The 16,786-nt window shown below is 43.0% G+C and overlaps 1 protein-coding gene across 5 annotated transcripts in view; it reads left to right on the forward strand.

Annotated features, from left to right (window-relative positions):
- The window catches only part of WIPI1 (WD repeat domain, phosphoinositide interacting 1), a 78,046-nt gene that overhangs the window by 46,452 nt on the left and 14,808 nt on the right, over nt 1–16,786 (forward strand). For all 5 annotated transcript variants that reach the window (XM_072990799.2, XM_072990798.2, XM_072990796.2 and 2 more), the window contains 5 exons: nt 1,906–2,002; nt 12,380–12,477; nt 13,634–13,726; nt 15,386–15,456; nt 16,219–16,326. In XM_072990799.2, the coding sequence (XP_072846900.1) occupies nt 1,906–2,002; nt 12,380–12,477; nt 13,634–13,726; nt 15,386–15,456; nt 16,219–16,326 (467 nt within the window). The remainder of the gene's footprint in view (nt 1–1,905; nt 2,003–12,379; nt 12,478–13,633; nt 13,727–15,385; nt 15,457–16,218; nt 16,327–16,786) is intronic.

Genomic DNA, 16,786 nt, shown 5'->3' on the forward strand with positions numbered 1-16,786 from the left:
ACTCAGTTTGACCACTTGGTTGTGCTTGCAGTGTTGTGGATGGAAAGAAGAGAAGATTATTTTGCTCTAGAGTCAGTCTCTCTGTCTCTCCCTCTCCCTCTGTGTGTGTATGTGTGTGTGCGTGCGTGTGAGAGAGAGAGTTTACATGCACATAAGCACTGTCTCTGTCTCTTTTTGTCTTTAACGGAGGTTAGTGTAGGGTAGCATTCTTAATTGTATGGTACTCGCATCCAATGTCCTTGGATGGTAGTCCAACTTTCAGGCCCACCAAATAATGGCTAAAGTTCTGCAGTTTATGGCAGCTAGGACTGTTCTTGGACTGCAGTTCCCAGAAACCCTGGTCAGCAGAGCTGGTGGTGAAGGCTTCTGGGAGTAGCAGTCCCAGAACACCTTGGTTACCCAAGGTTGGGGACCACTGAGCTAGAGGAATATGACACCTGTGTCCACTTACGATGCTTTCACTGTGTGTCTTAAGTGTGACTCTTGACTAAACAGAATATTTTTTCTTTGTGCTTTATGTGAATGCAGACAAATGGGTTATACTGCGCCTGCACAGAGGTTCTCGGAAACCTCTAGAGCTTCTGTATAGGATGTGTTGGCTCTGTTGTTAGCAAAATGTGTGTTTTAACATTCCCTTTTATCAGTATGCAGGTTAAGCAGGCTTTTTGGTTGTTAGAACTACAGGAAGTGTTTTAATCCCATAGTGCCAATTCAGCACTCTTTCCATTACTGACATTCACTTTAGATATTGAAAGTGTATCTCCCAAACTGGGCTCTAATGTACATGTTATGAGGAGAAAGCACTTAGTATAATCAAACAGGTAATCAGTACAATTCCCTACTGTATATAAGCAATGTCACCACCGTTGTTTGTTATTTCTACTATTTGGCTCGTGTGATTCCTGTTTCTATGTTGTACTAACCTCATGTTCTGAAATACTAGATAGTGGGTCTTTAGCTCAGAAGAATGTTAAATGCATGTGGGGATGCCCTGTTTTCCCCCCTGCCCATTGGAGTTTTACTTTCTCTGTCATCGTGAGTAGGTGTGCTTTCTGTTATACAGAAGGGCCATCCAGGCAGGTAAAGTGGAAGGCTGTACCTTGGCTTTTGAGTTACAGTGCTTTTGGAAGGTGTGGAAGCAAGATGGGAGGTGATCTGACATATCACTGTTCACAAATTTGTTTCCACCTCTTCGTACAGTAAAGCAGTAGCTTAACATTTGAGGTCAAATGTAGAGGTGGTACAGAGCATTTCTGTTTTCTTTCCGTTTTTTACTGCATGTCTCTAGATGCCTTTTTTTCTCAGCAGTTTGTATCTGAGTTGGGCTGTGGACGTCTCTGGAATGTGCTGATGATCTCCAGACAGTGATGGCTAATGCTTGTTGTAGTTGGTGGGCTGAAAGGCACAGCAGCTGATGGTGGGCAGAGCCAGGTAGAAGAAAACACAGCCAGGAGAAAAGTGGGTGTTTGTACACATGCAAACTCACTCACATCCAGAGGCAGGCAGATAGGAAGGCAAGCATTCACACAAATACAGAGAGGTAGGCATTCAGTGAAATGCTGCTACACACCACCCTGTTCTGTCACTCTGCAACTCAGGCAAAGAACATAAAATGCCCCTTGCCCAGAAATACTTCTTCTTACAGATGCTTCCCTCTTCCCCTTCCACACTTTTTTTCTCTTACACACATTCACAGAATATGAGAAGCTGGGAGTTCAGCATGAGGGACAGAGGCAGGGGCTTACTCTTCCAGTAAGAAGATACTCAAAAGCAGGCAGGCTGGTTGTAATCTGAGTGTGAAGTAAGACTGTACCCCATGTGTCCTAAGGGATGACCCTCCCTTGGGTCTGGGATACCTGGGCATTTTTCTGTTTCTGAATAACAAGCTGTGTGTTGTTTTTGCAGAGACTAATTGTTTGCCTGGAGGAATCTATTTATATTCACAACATTAAGGACATGAAGCTTCTGAAAACGATCCTGGACACCCCCCCAAACACAACAGGTAAGGGATGAACTGTGGCTCGTAGATAGAGGTTGAAAGGAAAGAACAGAGTCCACAGAATCTAGAAGGTCATCAGAGGGGACTTTAGAAATTGAAGGAAGTTTGGAGGGTTTGAGATGTCACACTGATGCTGTGTCAGGATGCATTCATTCAGTGGAGAGCTTCTTCTCCCTATTTAGAATACCCAACAGACAGTCTTTGGGCAGCTTTCAGCTTCATCTTGCTATGTCTTCAGCTTTCATGGTAACTTGAGAGAACAAGAGTAATATCTTGGGGTTAGACTAGCTTTCCTCATTTGTCACAAATTGGTAGAGGGTAGATAAAAAGGCAAGCTTTCTCCTGCAGCTGTTCAACATCCTTTCAAGTGGACATGCCCTTCTTTCATCAGCTGATGGGGTGTCTTCTTCAGTTCTTTCTCTATTCTGCCATTGTTAGAAATTGCTGCATGTGAATCTTCAGTTAAGTTGTAGGCCAAAAGCCTGTTCTGATCCCATGGAAGGCCAGTGTAAACTGGCGCTAGTCAGTGGTGGTGGCGATCTTTGCTGGGAAATGTGGCAGCCAGCTTCAGCCTGGTCAGCAGTTCCCTGACACTGTTGATGCTTCTGCCCATTTCACCCTGCTGCCATTTTCCTGCTGCTCATCTTCCTCTGTTGCTTCCCACCAGCCCAGAAGAGTGAAGTGTTTCCACTTCTGAGGCCTTAGCAGCAGAGGGGATGCAGAAAAGTCCAAAGGTGCTCTCAGAGAGAAGGTGCCTCGTAAAAGATCAAGATATTGTCCAACTGATCTGCCTTTTCCTCTTTAACCAATTTCTGTTATGAAAAGGAAGAGGCTGTGATAAAATGCGAGGGAAAATAGCATTGTCTAGATGTTTGTGTAAAATTCTGCAAACCAGGCAGGATGATAACCCAACAAAAGCCTCATCTGGAGGCACCCAAGGGGAAGACTTTGCTAACTGTTACAAACCTAGTTACTGTTACAGACACTGTTACAAACCTAGTCCACAGAATCTAGAAAGTCATCAGAGGGGACTCTAGAAACTGAAGGAAGTTTGGAGGGCTTCAGATGTCACACTGATGCTGTGTCAGGATGCATTCATTCAGTGGAGAGCGAGTCAGATCAGAGTACAACAGGAAGACACTGCTACTGTGATGTCTGCTCACCCTCCAAAGCTTCCTTCCTTTCGGTCTCAGCACAATAATAGGATGTTTCAATTATGTGCTTTTAAAAGTTCTGTTTATGGTGTTCCCTTCCCCAAAAAGTATGGCAACACTTCTGTGTTGTGCTCTCTGCAAACAGACACGCTTGTCTTTCATCACTTGACCATGAGCGTTGTAATAAAAAATGAGTTTTAAAAAATGAGTTGCAGCACTCAGCATTACTACAATGTACCTGATGATGTAATCTAAACACCTTTAAAATACTTTTTAAGAGGAGAAGTTAATGTATGCCAAAGTCATGCCTCCCCCTCAGAATACACCTATGTGGACAGGATTCTGTTGCCCTACTTGTAAATGCTTTTTCTTTTTACCTGTTCATGTTTTAGCTCCTTGATAATCTGGGTAAGCTGGTATGTCAATTCCACACGAGCAAGACAGGAAAGGTGTACATGGAGTGTCTGTTGGTTACAGAGAACTACTGTCTTTCTGACAAATACACCTTTTTGCATCCCAAGCAGCACAGAGTAGAGATACCCTTTGTTGTACTCCATGGATAGATGTAGTTGGGGGGTAAATAGGACTTTGGTATTTATTGATATCTGTTTTCATTGGAGTTAGGCTGTGAATCGTACACATGCTTGCTTTATTGCAGGTTCAGTGGGTAATCTTTTGGATGAATATGGTTCTGCTGGAGCCTTGTCAAATCTGTTTGTGTAGATTAGCCCATCATAGAATAAGATATTATGCAGAAAGTGTAGCCTATGGTTGGAGGGGGAAATACTATTTGTAATTCTAGTCTGCTTTGGCTTCCAGAGTAGCTCGGTGTGCAGCTTGGAATTCTTTTTAGACATAAATAATATGCCACTCAGACAGCGTGATTGCGCGATGCCAAGGAGGTTTGCCTTTGGCCTGGTTTAAGCATGATGCCAGATGCAAAATCCCATCCCGTTGTGGTATTGCATGTGCCCATGTGTGTGCAGCATCAGTCTGATTGAGATCTATGGCTCAGATAAAGCAACTCGGCTTAAATGAGTAGGCCAATGTGTAAAATGACACATTTGTTAATTTCTTTGTACCCAGCCGGGTTATTTCACTGAAGCAAGCCTATCTAAAGAGCTTCTGGAGCTGTTATGTGTTGGGCTGTTGCATTGGCCTTGTGGATGAAATAAATGGATGACATTTGGGTCTCAGTGACATGAGCTGGATTTTGATTGGCCTAAAAACGCCAGACCGGACACTTAAGAATGCATTAGATAGTTGAGACAGAGAAGAGTAGCCGAAGAAGTATACAGCTGATTGCCTCATACAAAGGTCAAAATGTTGGTTCTTCCAGCTTAGTAACACTTGGTGAGTTGGAGTGGGAGCTTAATGTGTCAAGAAGTCATCTTTCCCATTCACCACTCAGGCATGAGACCAAGAGTGATGCTCATTCTTTGTTTTTTAATTTATTATAAAGGGCCCCTTTAATCAGTGAGCTCTTAAACCAAGTGATGCTCTGTGGTAAATTCACCCCAATTCCCCTCCTCTTGTCTGGATATGGAGAGAATGAAGTCCTATATTCATTTACTGTACTTGGGAGTAATCTCCATTGGGAGGGTTTACTTCTGAATAGGGATATATAATATTTTTCTGTTAATTAAACATTCCTCAACATGTTTTTGCTCACTGTTCTCCTAGGGTTACTGCAAAAAAGTTCGCCTCTGGTCATTTTGTGTTCTGGTGGAGAGATTCTCAAAATCATGTGGTGTTTTTCTTTTCATAAATTTAAAAATCCCCTGAACTTTTTTTTACAGCCTGGTTACTACTCTTCTGCTACTCTATTCAGTGTCAGCAGTTAGGAAATCGGCTACTTCACCACTCGAGCATTCTTAACCAAGACATTTCAGCAGAGGCTTGACCACAGTTTGAGCATCAGCTGAGTTAGACAAAAACCACAGGGAAGATTAAATGGCAGTAATGCTGCCCTTCTCTCCTGCCACTCTTTCCTGCTTTCCTCAGTGGCTTTGGTTCTGGCGTTCAGTCCTTTGGAAACTTCAGTGCTTAATCCTGAACTCTGTAAAGAGAGACTCTTTGTCACACCATCATGGTGGACTGCGTCCACCGATAAAATAGAAGCCTCTTATTGTCAAGTAAAGGAACAATGAGATGCTGAGATGCTGTCTGAATTGCCAGGAAATTGCCTTGTGTAGCACAGTCTTGCTACTAGACTCTAGTCTTGCTACTAGAGTTTCTCTGGTGCCCTTAAAATGGCACTTCAGTAAAGTATGCTGCCACTTGGGTTTCTGTTCTTCCTCTGGGAGGCCTTGTATTTCCAACCGTACCACTTTTAGGCTTTCCCAGAATAAGCAGAGTTTTGTGAAAACTTGGATACATTTAGACAATCTATAGTTTTCCAGATGTTGTTGTACTGCAACTCCCAATAGCGTTAAGCCAATGTAACCAATGTTGAGGAATGATGGGACCCTCAACATAATAACGCCTAAGAGATCCACATGCTGCCCTCCCCTATCTGAGACCAACCTTAGCTGATGTTTTCCTTATTTTGTATCTCAAAGTATCGCAATCTGCTGGTAGTTCCAAAATATTATGTTTGACCCCTTATCAAATGACATAGCTAGCACAGAAAGAACACGTTGTATTAGGACAAGCATTTCAGTGCACCTCATCAGTGGCAGGACTACCGTGACATTTGCAAACATCAGCAGGTTGACATTTGTATCTTTGCCCATAGACTGGAAAATTGTGGCCCAGGATACTAAATGATTCTCTAGCTTGAGGAAGCTACACAGTGTTTCAGTAAACTATTTTGAATGGTACTTTATTCTTGAAGGCTTTCACGGCCGGGATCCAATGGTTGTTGTAGGTTTTTTGGGCTGTCTGGCCGTGTTCTTGAGGTTTTCCTTCCTAATGTTTCGCCAGTCTCTGTGGCTGGCATTCTCAGAGGACAGGAGTCAGAACTCTGTCAGTGCTCTGGTGCAGTTTAGTACTCAACTACAGTATCCCACAAACTGCACCAGAGCACAGACAGAGTTCTGACTCCTGTCCTCTGAAGATGACGGCCAGAGGCAGGCGAAACATTAGGAAGGGAAAAAAAAAACCCTCAAGAACATGTCCAGACAGCCCAAAAAACCTACAACAACTATTTTAGATGGCTTCACTACAGATTACTCTTCTTTTCTGTTGAGTCAATACCAGGGGTAGGGAAGTTAAAGCCCTCCAGAAGTTGCTGGACTTCAGCTCCCAACATCCCTCATTCCTGACTGTGCTGTGGGAGGGAGGTAATAGTAGTTGCCATCAAACAATATCTGGAGCACCACACATTTCCTTAAATGGGGCCTGTGTAAAGTACAACTGTCCCCTGAGAGTTTTTGCACGTCTGCTCTTCTTATGCCAGCTCTTGCTGGTCTGATGGAGAATTGTTCTCCCATTAATAAAAATGGAAACTGAGTGTACAGATCCATTCACTGCTGAAACATGCAGAGTGAGAGGGCAGAGGTGAATTTGGACGGACAAGTCTTTGTATTTAAGAAGGACAGCAACATTCATGTCTTCACTAAAGACTAAAAACTAAGGGGTGAGGGAAGAAATACAAAGGTTGTGGACATGGGCAGAGAGCTCTCCATTACCAGGCCTTTTTCCACAGGGAGCCTGCCTCTCTGCTTATGAAAATGTAGACTCACAGGAACATCTTTCAAGGGACCAGAGAATGGAATTCTTTATGTGCATTTTAAAAGGCATCAACCGAGAAAGGGAACTCTTGATAGCAAAATTATTTTAAATATGTTTCTAAAATAGTTAATGCTGATATTATCTACAATAAACCTCTGATAATGTTAACAGTTCCATAGATACACTATATTTGTTAATAATTAAAAGAAGAAAAATTAAGATATTAAGAAAACTTTTAAGAGGAATCATGGAATAAGGTATGTTTGTTTTTTAAAGACAAAGAAACAAACCTGAAGACCATCACTTTGGATACCTTTTTTGTTGTTGTCATAACTCTTTCAAGGTAACTGACGGGGAATTTCTTTTCCTCTACTTTTCCTCATACAGTGGTGCCTCGCTTAACGAGCGCACCGTACAACGACGAAATCGCATAGCGATCCCTTTTTTGGGATTGCTAATGCGATCATTCAACGACTTTTAGATAGGGCGAAACTCGCTTTGCGAAGATCGGTAAGCGTTTCTCTTACCGATCTTCGCAAAACGAAGCCCTGACGATCAGCTGTTTGGCGGACAAAATGGCCCCCGGAAGCCCCAAAATGGCCGCGCGCAGTGTTTTCGCACCCTCCCCTCGCTTACCGAGGGCGCGAAAATGGCTGCCGGCCATAGGAAACTTCGCTGAACGGTGAGTAAAGGAGCCTTTTGGAACGCATTAAGACATAAGACATAAGACATAAGAAATTTATTTGTCATTGCGCTCACAAGTGGGTGCAACGAAATGAGGTGCTCTTCCCAAAGGTAAAACTGGACAACACTACAAAAAAAAAGTTAAAATATACACAACTTTCACCATCCAAATATAGATACCCCGTTTTCTCTCAGCAATTAAAAAGTCCACCAAAAACTTATGGCCCCGCATTTAAACTCAATACTGCACTTGGGTAAAAACTGTTCTTGAATCTGCTTGTCCTTGCTTTCAATACCCTGAATCTCCTTCCTGATGGTAATAGTTTAAAGAGCTGATATCCCGGATGAGAGGAGTCTTTCAGTATGTTAGATATCTTCCTCTTACATCTGTTCTTATACAATTCTTCCAAAGAGGGGAGTGAACAGCCAATGATGTTTTGGGCCGTCTTGATCACCCCTTGAATTGCCTTTTTCTCTACCACTGTGCAGCTCGTGAACCATACACAGAGACAGTAGGATAATATACTCTCAATTGAACTCCGATAGAAGGTGATTAACAAACTCTCAGTCAATTGTTGCTTTCTAAGAATCCTTAGAAAATACAACCGTTGTTGTGCCTTCCTGATTAACGCAGCGGTGTTTGCACTCCAAGTCAGGTCATTTGTTATGATAGTCCCAAGAAACTTACATTCAACCACCTGTTCCACACAAACTCCATCTATATACAGTGGCTGAATGTCTGCTCTTTTTTTCCTATAGTCCACTATGAATTCCTTGGTTTTTTGGATGTTAAATAAAAGATTATTTTTTTTGCACCAGCGGGATAGCTGTAATACCTCGTCCCGATACGCAGACTCATCATCCCCAGAGATAAGTCCTACTAGTGTAGTATCATCTGCAAATTTGATAATCCTATTACTGGGATGGTTATTGGTGCAATCTGATGAATAAATGGAGAACAGTAGTGGACTAAGGACACAGCCTTGTGGAGTGCCAGTGCTGAGTATCTTGTCAGTAGAGATGTAGTCATTCAGTTTAACCCTTTGTGGACGATTTGTTAAAAAATCCCAAATCCACAGACAGATAGAATCTGGAAAGTCAAGATCTTTAAGTTTGTCTATTAATCTGTGGGGTATAATGGTGTTAAAAGCAGAGCTAAAGTCTAAAGCTAAAGCCCTAAAGCTAAACGATGTTTAATGCATTCCAATGGCTTTCCCTGTCCCGTTCAGCAATGTTTCGCTATAGCGAAGGTTAATCCTCGCTATGCGAGGCATCACTGTACATACAAATAAAGAAATATACAAAACAAACAGTATGAATAACTATTCACAGCAGAGAAAGGCCTTCTGTATTAACCTGACTGTGTAAACTGTGTCTCTTATGCAGCTGATAAGAGCCTTTCACCCGTAAAAATCTTAACTTCCCCCTATTTCTGTTCAAAGAATGCAGAATCATAATCTAATCAAATACTTAGGCTTTCAAGTGAAGCTTGTCATGGGGCTTGTTGTACCAATCTGTATTTCAGCTTAGCTTTTGAATAACTGCTGCAAGGCCATGCAAAGAAGGTGGGCAGGGGGATTTTTTCCTTGGCAGTTGGCATCCAAGCTTACAGATCCTGAGGGCTTGCCTCACCTCCGGTCTAAGGGCTATACAGTATATGGTTTTGTTGACAGTTGCTGCCTCCTCTCCAGACCATATTATGCTACGTAGCTGTAGCTCAGAAGAAGGACAAGTGCATGTTTGTATTAGCTCTCCATTGTGCACTTGGGTTGCAAAAACTGTCATGGAATATTCAGGAATGTTTTGTTTTTGCCTCTTGGGTAATGAGCTGATATCACGTCATCTGAAGCCTAAACAGGGAGGCTGCTCAGCTTTGAAGGCTCTTTTTACACAGTGGTGCAGCAATTCTGCACTTTGGTCTTTCCCAAATTCAACTCCAGGCAGCTGAATTCTTTCCCAGGCCCTTCACAGCTTGGTTTCCTGCTTGGCTGTCCCAGGCAAAAGTTCGAACTGAGTCACAACCCAGCCAGTTTTGTTTGTTTTGCTTTGAGATTCTTTAGATCCAAAGTAATATCCAAATGAACGCAGGAAGCAGGCTTCACTCAATGTTCTTGTGTGGCTTTCTGTATACAGTGATGCCTCGCTTGATGACGGTAATCCGTTCCATTCAAATTGCTGTTAAGCAAAATCGTCGTCAAGCGAAATTAAAAAACCCATTAGAATGCATTAGAAACTGGTTAATGTGTTCTAATGGGTGAAATACCTCATCATCCAGTGAAGATCCTCCATAGGGCAGCCATTTTGTGGTGCCTGTAAAGTGAGCAATCAGTGCTGAAAACAGCAGGGAGCCATTTTGCGACCTGCCGATCAGCTGTTTGGAAATCATCATTAAGAGAACAATCGGTTCCCAAAGCAGGGAACCAATTGTCGTCAAATGAAAAAAGCCCATAGGAACATTATTTTGCGATTGCAATAGCTGATTTATCGTTTAACGTAAAGCAGATTCATCGTTTAACAAGGTAATCGTTAAGCGGGGCACCACTGTATATGTGAAGCTAAAGGTCTTCCTCTTCTAAGAGCTGTCCAGCATCAGTCCTTCCTTTTATCTGGCTCACGTATTGCACGTTCCTGTGTCGTGTGACATCCGCAGTTATGCTGTCTCTTCTCTCCCTTTCCTGCTTCCTCCATTAAGCATGCTCACAGAGTTTGACAAATGTGTGACACCTGCCAGTATGCAGACCTCTATCTGAAGTCTCCATGATTAATTCAGGGTGAGGTTTCCCTGTGATTGAGGAATCCATTGATGAAACAATGATGCTTAAGTGTGCTGGTGGGAGTAGGATGGAAGAGGTATAAGGAATTTTGTGTCGAAATGCACAAGCAGCAGAAAGGAACCAATTGTGTCAGTAGCTGGGTAAAGAGCCAGGACTGAGGCTCTAGATGAGGGGTGGGTGAATGTGTGACCTTACAGGCAGTTGAACTGCAATTCATTGTTGGCAGTGCAGCCTAATGCTGATGGACTCCTGGGGGCCCACCCCACCCCACCTTAAGTCTAAGGGCTCGTTTATGCATACTTCTCTTGGTGAGGAAATGTCCAAAGAGCAACACTGGAACCATCTTTTCTTCCCTCTCATTTTGTTGCCTTGTTCCGTACAGTGGATCTTAGTGGAAGACGATAAAGTTGTTGGCCATGAATGGATAAAGGGACTGATATCAAAGTCAGAAGATGCTGCCAGACTATAGTGGGACTGAGGAAATCCTGCCCTACTCTTGAATGCTTGCCAATCAGCATGGCACAAGCATTTGCATGAAAGATACTATGCCCTGTTTCCTTTTGAAAAGTTCCACGTACCACCTGTTTGGGAGTCCTTGGGCCTTTGAACCCTTGGAGTCCTGTCAAAACACAGGGCCCTGGCATTTCTTGCTGCTTGAATATTTGGCTCTCTTAAATTTTACCAGTGGCTATAGCAAGCATTTATCTGAGTCCCAGATAGTTCTATGCATAGGGATGGACAGGGAGTTCCATTCTAATGGTTCTCAACTCTTTTATTAGATGTCCTATAAAATGAAGCATGTGGGTCTCCTCTTCTCATTCCTCAAAAAGCTTTTGTCTACAAATTGGAAAGCTCAAGTGTAGTCTGCCTTTTGTGCCTTCCATCAAGTAATACCAAAATAGGAACTGTTTCTTGAAGTATATAATAGGCTACAAGCCTACTTCTCTGTCACACATTTCTTTAATTCTGCTGGTATCCACCACCCTTTTTAGAACACCTTGAGGTCTTCCTTTGATTCATCAAGCAGTGTAGTGTCTCTGGTCTCACCCTGCACTGGTGGAAGAATCCATCTGAGCTAGGAGTTCATGTGATAGAAATACTATTTGCAGAAATAGAGGGATGTGCATGGCTAGCTGAGCACCTTGCGTTTCCAGCTCCAGAGACTCTTCTGTGGTACATTTTTCAGTTGTGTGATCCCACACCAGAGTTTGAAAGACCGTCAAGACCAGAGCCTATCAACTATTTCTCAGCTAGGCCTCTGCCTCTTGCACTTTCTCAGGCATGTCCTTTTGGAATATATTAAGATTTCAAGACTGTCAAAGGAAGGATGTGAGCTGTGCCAGAAAAAAAGAGAGACAATATTCCATGTGTCATCTTGCTGCTTTTTCACCCTTGCATATCAAGTTTAGTTTAGGACACTGGAAACAGGACTGTGATCAAGAAAATCTAGGGAGTTCTTTAAATTACACAAATGCAAGAGCAGGTGATACCTTTATTAGACCACACACAAAAATAAAACAAAAAGCAAGTTTTCATGGGTCAAGTCACTTCCCAGGCCCTGCACTGACCCTTCCCCCCTTCTCATTGTAGATATGTTTTTCTCCCTAATGGATTGGCCTCTTTTCTTAGCCCACTGTTTCCATAGTGGGCTAAGAAAAGGGCTTCCCCTTGTGTACATTCAGGATGTATGACAATTGTAGCACAGTGTCGCCTGGACGAAAGCATATTGCCCCTGAACCCAAGCAGCGTCTCTCTGGTGTAGTCCAAAAGTGGGTGGTGGTGTCTTTAAGCTGTGTCATATGAAGCAGGGGATGGATTTGTAGAGGGATGAAAACAGAATGCGGCCTTGTATTCAGTGAGGACACTGAATGGCGTTGTACCATGGCTAACCTGCAGGTGTCACCAGAGTCAGAAGAATTCAATCTTGTTAGCCATCCCAGTCAATCTCCCAGCCCATCCTAGGGCCAAAAGCACTTCAGCGGTGCAGGGCAAGTTCCTCCACAAGAGGCCATGCCCATGCTACTCTCTTTGAGCAGCTTGCTTATACTGTGAGCAAAATCTCCACCTGACACTACTGTTTTCCCCCTTTCTAGGTTTGTGCGCCCTTTCTATCAACCATTCCAATTCGTACTTGGCATACCCCGGTAGTGTGACTGTTGGCGAGATTGTTTTGTACGACGGGAACAATTTGGTAGGTACAAAAGTGTCTCAAACTGACAGCCTCCTAAATTGTGACAACAATCACTTTTATTTATTCCCTAGTCTATTTTCTTGTCGGCCTTCCATTTGGAATTACAGACACTCCTCACTTAACAACTAAGTTCCGTCCTTATGTCTAGGTTGTTAATCAAACTGGTGGATAAGCGAGGAGCAATAATAGTGTATAAAGGAGCAATAAAGGGTCATGGCGAAGACGTAAGCATGGATTTATGAGGGTCATAAAGGGTTGTAAATCTGAGCAGTTGTTAAACAGGTATGTTAAGTGAGGAGTGCCTGTACTGGTTCTTCTTCTTAAGAATAATTACACTTGTAGTATCAGTCAATCACTAATCACATGGGGAACAATAAAATCACAGGGTTACATAAGCCATTCATTTGGCTATGTGATCATGTCTTGGACATTAAAAAAGAAAGAAAATTGCATGACGACAATAGATTCTTATTTTTGGTGAATATGCTTAATAGAATGAATTACCAAAAAGAAGAAAAAACATGGTTGGAGAGAACCGTGCTTTTTATTGCTGCCAAAATCTTTGTGGAAAGCACGTCACTCTTTTATCACGATCCTGTCTCCAGCGAACATGAGGCAGAAACAGAATGTATCCTGTAAGGCCTGTGTCTCAATAGTGTGTGCACTTCAGAGAGGCAAAGAAGGCCCCAAACTGAACACTGCCTGAGAGTCTGTTTCCTTTGAATGATGTGAATGCAGCCTTGCATAGAGAAGGAGAGAAAGAATTTGTGTGCTGGGTACCAAATCAAAAACACCTAAACATGCTCCATGCAGTGATACATGACTCTTGATTTTCTACACTTTTGCTTGTTGCCTGGAAGAACTCAGTACTTTTGCTTTAGGAAGCCTATATGTTTCACTGTGGTACCTAGAGAAGACTTCAGAGGAAAAGGTTCACTGGTTCAAACAAGGTGGTTTTTCCCAACCCATAATAAGAAGTAGAAGGTGGCTAGAAAGACTGGTGCATTTGCTTTAAAAAACAGTGCTGTTATATTTACATATTTTGAAGAAAACCTTGTAATTGGACAGCACTGTTTTCTTCTATGAATGGAGATTATCTTTAGCTTCTTCTTTAACTATATTTTATTTTTGTCCCAACAACAACTACTACTAACAGAGAGATGTGTGCTCGATTTCTGCCCATGACGGCCCCCTTGCTGCCCTCGCTTTCAACTCCATGGGATCAAAGCTAGCAAGTGCTTCGGAAAAGGTGAGTGGGTGAAGAGGTGGGCCCTCTGAGGTAACAACGAAAGACTGCTTGGCTTTTCCAGGAAGAGGAGTACTTCAGAAGACTCATTTTGATAACCACTTAAATCTCTTTTGGCAAATTACTCCTTTTTAAAGATGGCTGGTATATTTGCCATGCCCACAGTGTGGAAAAACACATTCCAGGGCAGCGTTTTTAAAGAATTTATTTTGAATATCTGGAAACTGAGAACTTTTCAACCCTTCCAGCATTCTCTTAACTTTATTAAGCCCATCATGAGCTATAAAGCAATATGGTTTGTTTTGACCATTTCTGTGTCTGCATCAGAGCCTGAAAATGTTACTCAAGAGAACATCAGCTCTCGGATTCCTTCAGCCAGTGTGGGCGCTGGCCAGGGAATTCTGGGAGTTATAATTTCGACAAAAGCTTTCTGAACTCTGGTCTGTCTTATATGTGAAAAATGAATGTAAAAATTACTTTTACAGTGGTGCCTCGCATAGCGAGGTTAATCCGTTCCGGATTAACCTTCACTATAGCGAAACATTGCTGTGCAGGAATAAAAAAGCCATAGAAACGCATTGAACTTCGTTCAATGCGTTCCTGTGGCTTGAAAACTCACCGCTGTGCGAGGCTCGTCCATAGCGCCGCCATTTTCGCGCCCTCGGTAAGCGAGGGCAGGGCGCGAAAATGCGGCGCGGACCTTCCGGCGGCCATTTTGGAACCGCCGATCAGCTGTTCTCCCCGGCTTCGTTATGCGATATTCGCTAAGCGAATCGCTTCGCGAATATCGCAAAGCGAAAAATCGCCATAGGGGCCATCGCTGAGCGAATGCTCCAGCGATGGCCCAGAGCGCCTCGTTAAGCGATTTCATCGCTCAGCGAGGCGCTCGTTAAGCGAGGCACCACTGTATCTACTTTCCTACCTAGCCATCTGTTACCTCACCATTCACTTGAAATGGTGGAGCTACAGAAAAGAAAAGCTGTTCTTTTTTGTTGTTTTAAGACAGTTGGTAAAGAAGTAATTATCTTACATCTAGTTAAATGTCCCAGGTTATGATTAGCTTGTTGAGAAATGTGCTGTGTTTGTGGTTTACTCATACAGACTTGAAAATTAGTTCCACTGAAATCTATGAGGCTTAATTCTATTTAACGATGCTTCTGTTGAGTTTCATATCCCCAAATTTTGCTTAACTTTTAGCTTAGTCTAAGTGATTTCATGTGTATGTGTATTGAGATGGAAATTTCCCTGAATTCAGTGGAGTTGGCACTTCCACTTACATATTTAAATCATTCTTTGGCCAAAAAAGGCTTCCGGGGCAGCAGCTTGTAAAGATCAATAGCATGGAACCATCCCTGCCCTCAGGTTTACAATAAAGAGAGATACTTTGCAAAAAGCAAAGGTGCTGGAAAGGGAGGGAGCAAAAACAGAAGGAATGACGACAGTACCTTTAAGATCAGAACCTCTCTGTCTTTCTCAGTCTTGTCTGTTAATGTTTGGAATATGTTTAATTTGTTCTCCAGTACCTGGCATTCTCTTTGAAATGCTCATGTGTTGGTTATGAGTTTGGTGTGCCTTGTCAACATTACTGTGAAAGCACTAAGGCAAACTGCTGCTTTGGCGTGACTGCTATGCGGCTATCATGCGTTCTCTCTTTTCTTTCAGGGAACTGTCATCCGCGTGTTTTCCGTCCCTGAAGGACAAAAGCTCTATGAATTCAGAAGAGGAATGAAAAGGTCAATTTGCCGCTCACAGGCTTGTGGCCTAGAGACAGCATATGGAGTCCCTGTTCTCCTATTACCTTGGAGAACAATGAGCTCTGACATTCAGATAGTCCTTTCCTGGGAACTGTGTCATTTGTAGGGATTAAATGCATTTGTATGGCCTGAGTGACCCTTGCATAGCACACGGCGGCCGTCCAAGTGGTCCCACTGCCTCCCTTCCAGTAATATGGTAGAGGTGTCATATTTTCTGTCAGGGAATTGGTGCACCTACCAGGCACAGCATTGATGCAAGGTTTCCAGTGGTGTATTATACTTGCTTTGGCAAAACATCTCAAGGTTAGGGCTAGTTTTCATGATCCTTTGGAGAATGCAGGCCTATTCCCACTAGTTCTATCGATGCTGAGTGCTATTTGCAAATGTTGCATGGGACCAGAACATGGTGGGGCAGAGTGGTTGTCCTCATGTAGCAGATTTGTGAGATGCGGGGCCTGTGACTTGCTTACATGAATTCATGCCTGTGATGAAACTTTGAAGCTGGTGCTTCATAACTTATTCTCCAAACCAGTCTTCTGCACTACTGTACTTATTGCTTACAATGATACTGCAGACCACAAAAAACTAGCATTGTGGAGCACTGTTCATATCTGTATACAGCATTGATTTCCATCCTTTCTCATCAGCCTCTCAGATTTGTTTGTTTTGACCATAGCTTAGTGTGGCCACGGTCTCTCCTGTGTCAGCTGCAACCACCTCTTTTCTCCCCTTTGATTTTAGATATGTGAACATCAGCTCTCTTGTTTTCAGTATGGACTCACAATTTTTGTGTGCATCAAGCAACACTGAGACTGTGCACATCTTTAAACTGGAACATCTCACAGACAGGTGGGTATAAGACTGGACTGCGTATCCCAGGGGGAGTCCAGTTAAATCAAGCAAGCCCCTTCTTGACAGCCACTGCTGTTATTGGAGTACTGATTGCCTTTAGGAAAGGAAGAAGTGAAGAGGCACCTCTCTCTCTCTCTCTCGAAGCAGAGGGAAGCATCCTACTGCAGGGGTTATAGGCAATCAAGGTGTGCTTCCTGGATAGCTATGGAATTTCACTCAGGTGGCTTTGTACAGATCTTCCATCTTTTTCTCCTTAGCAGAATGTTTTGCTGTAAGAAAAGAGATTTAGGAAGGGGTATAGAAAAACGTTCACGTAGAAGACATTTGGCCAGCCACACACAGGATTATTGGTAAAATCCTGTGAATGAGACATGATGTCTGCAGAACAGAAGTCTTATTGGAAAGTACTAACAGTAAGATCTGGCCCAGCAAAGCTTGGAGCAGAAGGAAGAAACAA

Source organism: Pogona vitticeps, chromosome 2 (assembly GCF_051106095.1).
Source record: "Pogona vitticeps strain Pit_001003342236 chromosome 2, PviZW2.1, whole genome shotgun sequence".
Classification (NCBI taxonomy): domain Eukaryota; kingdom Metazoa; phylum Chordata; class Lepidosauria; order Squamata; family Agamidae; genus Pogona; species Pogona vitticeps.